The 10,212-nt window shown below is 43.8% G+C and overlaps 1 protein-coding gene across 1 annotated transcript; it reads left to right on the top strand.

Moving 5' to 3' along the window:
- The first annotated feature begins 261 nt into the window (after nt 1–261).
- LOC143296431 (ecdysteroid-regulated 16 kDa protein-like) lies at nt 262–9,789 on the top strand. The gene is made up of 4 exons (XM_076608352.1): nt 262–500; nt 3,578–3,706; nt 4,974–5,158; nt 6,848–9,789. Exons 1-4 carry the CDS (start codon nt 398–400, stop codon nt 7,052–7,054), a joined length of 624 nt encoding a protein of 207 aa, XP_076464467.1. The 5' UTR covers nt 262–397; the 3' UTR covers nt 7,055–9,789.
- Nucleotides 9,790–10,212: the final 423 nt, after the last annotated feature.

Genomic DNA, 10,212 nt, shown 5'->3' with positions numbered 1-10,212 from the left:
TGCGTGCGCGCAGCGGCTTTATTCGTAAGCCATATAATAGCAAAGTTGCGAACTTCAGAGAGCAAAATGAAGGAGCATTTAACAAACGCAACTGAATTTCAACAAGACGGAAAATTGCCTCTGGCAAAAGACACGAGACGAACGCTCACATGACTCACGTGAGTATGATAACGTTGCATCAGATCTCCATACACGTTGATCGTATAAAACTGGGCTCCTCTGTGAAGCTGTGCCTATAGGGCATCGTTACATACCTAAATAGGGGACGCTCTTGTCTGACTGAGGTCTCTTCAAGAATCTGTCACAAGAAAAACGACCATCTCTTGGAACCAGCTGAGTCGCAGCTTGATTGTGAACTCTGATCCATTTCGGTTTTGTCGTAAATTCTGCAAGGCGAATGGAAGCTGTAAAAATGTTCATGTTGTATGCTGCTCTGTTGACGACAGCGACGACAGCGATGGTCGCGGCGAAGTGTACCATTACACCCCCCAAAGAGTGCGGTAAGATTTCACAAAAGAGAAATGCGTTTTAAGTTTGGATGATATGGCACAATCATCATCCTTTTGTATCACGTTGCTCGTTTATTTATTTATAGTCTGTTTATCTACAAAGGCATTTTTGTACATGAAATAACGCTGCGCATGTGTATCTATGAAGGTGTGTTCTCATAAATCAAACATGGATGTTATTTCACAATCTGAATCAATTTTTTTTTATGTCTGTAAATGTATTCTCATTTATGCGTATATGATAAACGTTGTGTTTGTGTATCTATGAAGGCGTATTCTCATGAATGGATAATATGCACCTTTCCTTTTCGTGGGTATATCTGTAGGTATATTTCAAAACAACTGAAGCATAAGTAGGCCAATAAGGACTGCTCAACTGATGTGGCGCGGAAGTTTGACTTGAGGCAAGGTATAAAACGAAATAATAAATTAAATTTTTTTAAAAACCGGTAAAGATATGAAGAAAGTTTCGGATTATTGGTAGAAAGACTCAAGACGATTTCTGTGTACGGTGAGCTTAGGAGATAACCTGGCTACATCAATTCACGCATACAATCTATATACAGTGGTTGAGAATAGTATCGTCTCTGTCGTTTTTCCATAGAAGTAGATGTCCTCGCCTTAACAATGCTTTGAGAAACAATCCCATTCATATAAGATATCTATTCAGACTATCGAATTGTGTATTAACGTTTACTCATGTCTGAAAATTGGATAGAAGAGAGAGAGAGAGTTGTCGATGTTTTTGCATATTGTTTCATTTGCAGATTTAGCCGGAGGATTGACAGATTGAAATAATGAACGCTAGCAAGAGAGAGAGAGGGTGGGGGGTGATTATTGTCAATATTTTTGCAATCCGTCTCTCTGATTCATTTGCATGTTCAGAGGATTGTCATTTGTCAGAATGAAATAATGAACGTAGTCAAAATGATTATGAAGGAAAGGAGTGTTTCACTGTTTGTCCTGTGCATGGCGTGGTCTGGGCAGGACGGCTTTGTGCAGACATGACAGGGTGCTCAGTGCTGATTTTCTCTCCGTACATGTCAGGTGAAAGGCAATGTAACGGATATGGAGCTTCCTTTCTGAGGGAGTTTCTGGGTTTATATCTCTGTTCCTCATAGTACTATTTAGTGAACAGGCGCTCTGTTAATTTACATTGTTATTATCATTCTCCTGTTTGCTAGCTGATGGGGAGCGCTAAACGGCAATGACTTGAAGTCAATATGATATTAACAGGACGCTTGCGTAACGCACACAATTTGACCTCTTTAATGGACGGGTCTAGTTGTTCGTCCATTGTAGCTAACTGATGATGACCTCAGCATCTCCACAGAGTGGTGGCATTCGTCAGGCTAACGCAACTCTTGAATGGGCCTTAGGCCTTTCTTAATAACCGACCTAGCTAGGTCTGAGACCATGTTGCCCACCCCCCTACCCCTACTCCCTCCCCCCTCTCTCTCTCGTTTAAGGAAGTTGTGTGTGTGTGTGTGTGTGCGCGCGCGCGCGCGTGAGTGTGTATGAACTTCTTAATTTTGAGATAGGGTAGTCAGAAAGGTTCACATAGGGGGCTAGAGAGTAGATGAATAGCTGAACATGCGTGCGGGCGTGCATTATCTGTGTATGTATATGAGAGTAGTGTGTGTGTGCATGAGAGGGACCGAAAAACAAGCAGACAGACAAATAGGGAAAGAGAGAGCGAGGCCCATCACTAAACAGATTTATAAACCTGAACATTGACCCCCAAGGCATGCACAGTTTAATGTCTTGACGCGTACATCCGCTGTTAAAGAATGCACGTGATGGCTCAGCTCGCTAGGCTCAAGGATTAACATAAGGTTACAGTTAGGCCAACGGCAAAGCGAGAGCTGCATGCTCAATGATTTCTCCATTGGAACGCGAAGTCATTTAAAAAGCTTAGTCTTGTGTGAAGGACTATGTCTCCAGTCAAAACTTGGAGGCAATATTCTACTGGCTCATAGCGCTGCAACCTTGGGGGCCAGCCGGCCTTTGGGGACCATCCCTAACGCCGACTGTTCTAAAGCCCTCTTGACCCAGAGAGTGGGGATGTAACTTGGGCAAATGACTGTCCTCTACAATCAAATTCTTGCCCAGATAGTCGGAACAGCAGCTGCCTCCTCTGCTGTTGTGATGGTCACAGTCGAACACGACTGGCAGTCACACAATGAAATAAGGAGTCAAAACAAGTCAAGTTGTTTGCCGTTTATGTTGTTGTTGTTGTTGATTTCCTCCCTTTAACAAGACTAACGTCAATTTGCTGATGACACATTCAGGATATATTTTGTCTGGTTTGTTTTTGACTCTCCGACCTCTGACTTTTTTTTTTTCATGTGCGTGTTAGATCTTTTGCACGTGTGAAGAGATGACTAGGGTTCAGACACTTGCAACAGATGCACATCTGCTGACCTGGGAGATCAAATCCCTTTTACCAAGAACTGTCGGGATTCGAACCTAAGATCTTCAGAGATGATAGACACTTAAATGTTTTAACCACTCATTTGTCACTCCTGGTCATCTTTCACTTAAAACTCTTTCAAGTTAAATGCCAAATGTGGAAATAATGTATGTCGCGTGGGTCTACGCAAAAGTAGTAATATTGTTGATGTTTTTTCCCTTCTCCTTCTTCTTCTTCGTTGAATGTGAGAGTACCTAAAACAAATTTATGAGTTCAGTTTACACTAGAGCGTTTTTAGAACTGCTAAGTTGCGCGGTATAGGTGTCCTTTGTTACCGCCACAGAAAAAGCACCGATCATTAACGCTTTGCCCCCACCCCACCCCACCCACCCCACAAACACACGCACGCACGTACACACACACACACACACACACACACATACACTCACACACACACACACACACACTCACGCACACACACACACACACACACACACACACACACACACGCACACACACACACACGCACGCACGCACGCGCGCACAGACACACACACGCACACACACACACACACACACACACACACACACGCACACACACACACAGTCTCACCTTCCCCCCATACATAATCATTCTCTTTGTGTGTCCTTGCAGACACGAACTCCCCGAAAAACGTGGTGCAGTCGGCACAGGTGAACGGAACCTGTGACAACACCACCACCCCAGAGACGCCGATCTTTGTCGTCGGCGAAAGCTATGAAGTCAAGCTGAACTTCAAACCCCGTGAGCCTCTCGGGTTCTCCTCTAAAAGTGTTTATACTGTCTTTTTGATGTGTTATACTTATTGTGTGTGTTTCTCTTTCTGTCTCACTTGCTCTTTGTGCTGCAGCCTTGGCGGCTAGTTGGCCTTTGGGAACCATCCCAACGCTGACTGTCCAAACACTCCCTTGGTCGAGAGAGTTGGGGTGTAGCTTGTGCAAGACACTCTAATCAAATTCTCGCCCAGATTGTCGAGACAGCCGTTACCTCCTCTGCTGTTCAGATGGTCATAGTCGGACACTATCACAGTGTGTGTAACTGTGTCAATCTGCCTGTCTGGCTCTCCATGTTCATTGATTAATTCTGTTGTTGGTGGTGTTTGGGTTTGTTTTTTTGGGTTTTTTTTTTTGTTAATATTGATTTTTTTTCGAAGTGTGCGCGTACATGGGTGCATGACATATGTGTATGACTCCTTGTGAGGGTGGGAGAAGGGGTGGATGAGGGGAGCATAAAGGGATGGCAGTGAAGGGGATAGTTGAAAAAGCTACTGGTACAGGGTGGTGAATGGGTGCCAGTGTGTGCGCGTGTGATTGTGTACATGTGTAAGCTCAAGCGTGCAATTTGTGTGTGTGTGTGTGTGTGTGTGTGTGTGTACGTGTGTGCGCGCGCGTGCGTGCATTCGTGCGTGCGTTTGTGTATGTGATTTTGCAGGAGACGGACGGACGCCGGGACAGACACCTTAAGGATTCATGACACATGTGCTGTTCTGTTATGTTTACTGTATTCTATTCTATTCTACTCTGTTGTGCTACATTCCATGGACACAGATCGTTTTCTTTTCAATCGCCAAAGACGTGGAACAAGCTCCCTGATAACCCCCGTCATTCTGATTCCCTCGCACCTTTTAAATCTCGTCTCAAAACTCACCTTTTCCCTCAGCAATAAGTTCAATTGTGGCAGGTCCACAACTACATGCATGTATATGAATGTGTATTGTGTGTGCGTGTGTCTATGTAAGTTTGTGCCTGCCTATGTGTGCGTATGTGTTAGGGTAGCTGTTAGATACACATGTATGTTAAAATTTATGTATGCAGTGTGTGTGTGTGTGTGGTCACATTTTGGTGTGTGTATGTAACATAGATATAATGTTTTATGTTATCAAAAGCGTTTTTGTAAAGCACCTAGAGCAGATTTCTGGATAGTGTGCTATATAAGTATCCATTATTATTATTATTATTATTATTATTATATTCACCCCATTTCTCCCTCCCCACTCCTCGCTCACGATCAGTGAAGGACGCCAAGTTCGCCAAGACGGTGCTGAAGGCCAAGTATGGACCCTTCGTGATGCCGCTCAAAGTGGACGATCCGGACGCGTGCAAGGGCAAGGGCCTCACCTGCCCGCTCAAGGCCGACACCAGCTACACCTTCACCGATGACTTCACTGTCCCCACCTCACCCCACATCTATGAACCCGTGAGTAGTGGTCCTGTAGTGTGACGGTGGTCTTGTGGGTCCGCCACAAAGCGTGCGTCCCGACTAGGAAGAAGCATGTGTCCATGGGTTCGATTGTATTGTATTGTATTGTGTTACGTTGTATTGTGTCGTAGCGTATCGTATTGTATTGTGCTAAACTGTACTGTATTATCATGCTGTTTTGCAATGTGTTGTTTTGTATTGTATGTATTGCATTGTACTGTATTGCAACGTTATTTTGTATTGTATTATGCTGTGTTGTGTTTCTACCGCATTGGGATGTGTTGTATTTTGTATTTGTATTACAGAAATAATTGTATTTCTTTTTATCACAACAGATTTCTCTGTGTGAAAATCGGGCTGCTCTCCCCAGGGAGAGCGCGTCGCTACACTACAGCGCCACCCATTTTTTTGTATTTTTTCCTGCGTGCAGTTTTATTTGTTTTTCCTATTGCAGTTGATTTTTCTACAAATTTTTGCCAGGAACAACCCTTTTGTTGCCGTGGGTTCTTTTACGTGCACGAAGTGCATGCTGCACACGGGACCTCGGTTTATCGTCTCATCCGAATGACTAGCGTCCCGGCAGACCACCACTCAATGTCTAGTGGAGGGGGAGAAAATATGGGCGGCTGAGCCGTGATTCGAACCAACGCGCTTCCTTGGCGGACGCGTTACCTCTAGGCCATCACTCCACTGCATCGCACTGTCCTGTATTATGATGTGTTGTTTTGTTTTGCCATGTGTGGCGGCTAATATTGACAAAAGCTTACAGTTCCAGCGGCCAACAGCAAAGTCACGATGGGAGCTGTTGAGCAATGGTTTTTCCACTGTAATGGTAATTCGTTTACGAGTTAGTCTTTTGTGAAGGACTTTGACTATCAAACTGGGAGGCAAGTTTGCACTGGCTCCTTATTGCTGCAGCCTTTGGAGCTATTTGGCCTTAGGGGGCCATCCCAACGCCGACTGCCCTAAAACACTCTTGATCGAGAGAGTGAGGATGCAACTTGGGCAAGACACTATAATCAAAATATCAGCTGAAATAGTCGGGACGGCAGTTGCCCCTTTTGCAGCAGTTCTGGTGGCCATAGGTGGACACGACTTGACTATCACGGCCTGCATGCTTTGTGTGGTATTGTACTGCGGAGAGAAGATAATCCCTGAGCCTAGTGTCCTTGTTCCACTCACCTTCTATTCGAATGCTGTTTCCACTTGGCCATCCACTGTGCTGTTGGCACTGTCCACATTTCTTCCCCTGTACGTTTCCGTTTACAAGACGGAAAAAACTTGTAAATTGGTTTATAAGATTGTAATATGTACTCTACATTTCTTCCCCTCCATCCTTTTGACTGGCCCTCTTCACGTCTCTTGACTGGGGAAGAACTGTAGAGCATAATTATATGGCAATGTTATTTGAACAAATTTACGATTTTTCCGTCTGTGAAACGAAACTGAATGGAAAGAACACAGGGTAAGAAATGTGGATACTGCCCTGCTGTTCACAATGTTGATGATGTTGTTTGTTGTTGACGCTGTTGTTGTTGTTGTAGCAACGACAGTTTATCATGGTTCTGCTGTTGATATTGTTGATGATGTTATTTGTTGTTCATGCTGTTGTTGCTGTTGATGCTTTTGTTGTTGTTTTTGCAGCAACGATTGTTAATCACGGTTAATTTTCTCGCTGTCTCTTAGATAAGGATCACCCTCCTGTGGAGTTTGGTGAACAAGGCGCCGTCGTCTGAAGGTGAAGATAACGACAACAACAACGACGGCAAAAACGACGGCGACCTCATCTTTTGTGTTCAGATCCCCGCGCTCTTCAAACCGAAACCCACCACCACCGCCCCGCCCCGTGCAGTGTCTCTTGATGGGGAACCGGACTTCCGAGTTGTGCACTGAGTTATGGTTCCTGACTTTTTTCGCATGCACTTCGAGTGATCTTCTTGGATAAGAATCAAAAGTGCACGAAGGGGCATAAGCGATTTATTGAGTAAGTTATATGAAATAACAATCTGCAAAAAAAACTTTGAAATCTATCCTTCTTCCTGCATTTTCATATTTCATTTGAAGCTTTCATTGCATTTTTATGAAAAATTCTGTTGTAATTCTGTTTCGTAATCAGATGAGGCGCAAATGTTAAATCAAAATTATAGCCACCCGGTTTGATCAAAACTGCGTTTCAAGTCCATTCTATTTGTTGCTTGTTTGTATTTTTCCCACTGAGTTTTCTAGCTGATAACTTTTTTCTTCTACCTTTCTGTTTATTTAGGATTTTTTGTATTCATTCCCACTTTGTTAGAAAGCAGGGACGGGAAAAAAATTGTACAAATTGCTTGCTTATCTTATTACTCATGTGGACTAAAAATCAGTGTTTTTGCGTTTGTTTTAAAACTATGGTGTTCTATTTGTGATAATTGTAAAGTTCATTTCTTCTCAAGTTCTTCTGTATCCGTGGCCAGCAATCCCGGCGTTCGCTCGCTTCTACAAGTAGGCTTTTACGTATGTGAACGATTTACGCAGTCATTTCAGCAAAAACACTCCGTTCTGTAAGGTATAGGTTCACACCTGGAGGGGGTAGAGGGTCTGTGTTCCCACAATCCACTGAGCGCTGATCTTCAACCTGCGTGCTTGATCTTCTGCGTGTGTAAACATGCACATGGCAGCGACTGAGGCTTTGGCACTAGCAGATCTCCATTATTCTCCTCAGTGGAATACTGGGCAGATTTCCACCCGTAACCTTTCAGGCGCTGCTCAGTGGAGATCTTCTTCTTCTTCTTCTTCTTCTGCGTTCACTCGTATGCACACGAGTGGGCTTTTACGTGTATGACCGTTTTTACCCCGCCATGTAGGCAGCCATACTCCGTTTTCGGGGGTGTGCATGCTGGGTATGTTCTTGTTTCCATAACCCACCGAACGCTGACATGGATTACAGGATCTTTAACGTGCGTATTTGATCTTCTGCTTGCATATACACACGAATGGGGTTCAGGCACTAGCAGGTCTGCACATATGTTGACCTGGGAGATCGTAAAAATCTCCACCCTTTACCCACCAGGCGCAGTCACCGTGATTCGAACCCGGGACCCTCAGATTGACAGTCCAACGCTTTAACCACTCGGCTATTGCGCCCGTCAGTGGAGATCGAATGACGGACCTCACGTTCGCAGACCGGGGACTGAAGTCCAGAGTTCTCATCTTTCAGCTGTCCCTCACAGACAGCATTCTGTCGCGGCACCAAGTTGAAAGCACTCTGTTTGATTTTCATCGCTCATAAATATTATGCTCTTTTTTTTTCTTTTTGCTTTAAAAAAAAAAAATTAAACAACTAATTGTACGGCGATGAATGACACTGACTACATTTCCTCACAGTTTACTATTGTTTGAGATTTTTTGTTTGTTTGTTTATTGTTGTTGTTTTTTTTGTGGCGGTTTTGTTGTTGTTGTTGTTGTTTGTCAATGTCTTCTGGAGGAAGGGTTGAAAATTTCAGCTTTTTAAAAATTTCAGTTTCCACAGTTGTTGTTTTTTCTTTCAAGAGGCCAGCTTAGGTTTACCATTTTAGCCTTTTCTGTATGGCTCATGTTTTATTCATTTGGATGAATCATCAATTGTATCTTTGAAAGAAAACGCCATGCGTGTTTAATGTTTTGTCGACCAAAACAATGACATGTTATACTTCTTTTCTTTCACCTAGCTTACCCATCGTTCTTTTTGTTGTCTCCATGGCCCGCATATAGGATACCGACCGAAATACAATATCTACCGAACAAAAGCTTATTGTTTCCATGTGTGTTAGTGTGTGTTAGTGTTAGTGTTAGTGTGTGTGTGTGTGTGTGTGTGTGTGTGTGTGTGTGAAAATCGACTATTGAAAACAAAAGAATACAGAACAATCACTTTTGAGCCAGTACTTAATATTGTTTCTCCAGGCTCCATGAAATCCTATTACTGACTGTACTTTCCCTAGTCAGTAGTACTGATAACTTACCATCGATGGGTCATTTTATTAGACTGGACCTACGTTGTTTATATTTTAACTTATCGGAGTGACCACGGCACAGGGGGTTTTTCTGTCTGAAATTCGGGCTGCTTTCCCAGCCGGGGGAACGCTGAAGTTGACACAGCAGTGCAGCGGGGCCCATCAGTTTGTCTTCACTACCATTTGCAAAATCATGCAGCCTCAGGCTATTTGTTTTACTATGAAAGGAATAAATTATTATTTTTCTGTGTAATGTTTCCCGCAGAAACAACTCATGTTGTAGTGAGTTCGTTTGATGACGTGCACTTCTGTGTCGGTGGTCGGTTCTCGTTAGCTTTCAAGTTGTTTTCGGTGTTTCAAAATCGTTTTCTTTTTTCTTCCTTCATATCTGCAAGTCGGCCTTTTACTGACAGTTTTGCGTGCTGTTCAGGCATCTGCTTAGTAGATGTGGTGTAGCGTATATGGATTTGTCCGAACGCAGTGACGCCTCCTTGAGCTACTGAAACTTTGGTCTGACATTCAGTAAATATCCCCCGCCCCCTCCCTCCCCCGTCGCCTCCCCCCCCCCTCCCCGCCCCCCCAAGTTTTTTTTTTTCGTCAGTCTTCATCTTTAATTTAAAATGACACACTACATTAAAAACTCCAGCCAACGTCAATGCCGGCCGGGTTCCGGTTGTATTTGTAACTGACTTACTCTTTTATGAAATAAACTTTGTGCTTTGAGATTTGATCTTCTCTGTTGTTGAAAATGACAGTGTACATGTCAGTGCAACAGTCACAGTGCAATGTCAGTTAATTCCGGAACGGTCTGAAAATTTTCATCACTCACTCCACTGACTCGTTCGTCAGTACACTGACACACACACACACACACACACACACACACACACACACACACACGCACACACGCACACACGCACGCACGCACGCACATCAGTTCAGGCATTATCCGTCCGTGTATTCATCCTTTGATCCAAACACGTTCAGTTCGAACGCCTACCTAGTACACCGACCCACCCCCCTCCACTGAACACATGACACTACGCAACACTGACTCAGTATGATCTCCGTGAATTTTTACCA

This window comes from Babylonia areolata, chromosome 21 (genome assembly GCF_041734735.1).
Source record: "Babylonia areolata isolate BAREFJ2019XMU chromosome 21, ASM4173473v1, whole genome shotgun sequence".
In the NCBI taxonomy this organism is placed as follows: Eukaryota; Metazoa; Mollusca; class Gastropoda; order Neogastropoda; family Buccinidae; genus Babylonia; species Babylonia areolata.
The sequence above is the reverse complement of the archived record's forward strand: the minus strand, read 5'-3'. Positions and strand labels throughout refer to the sequence as shown.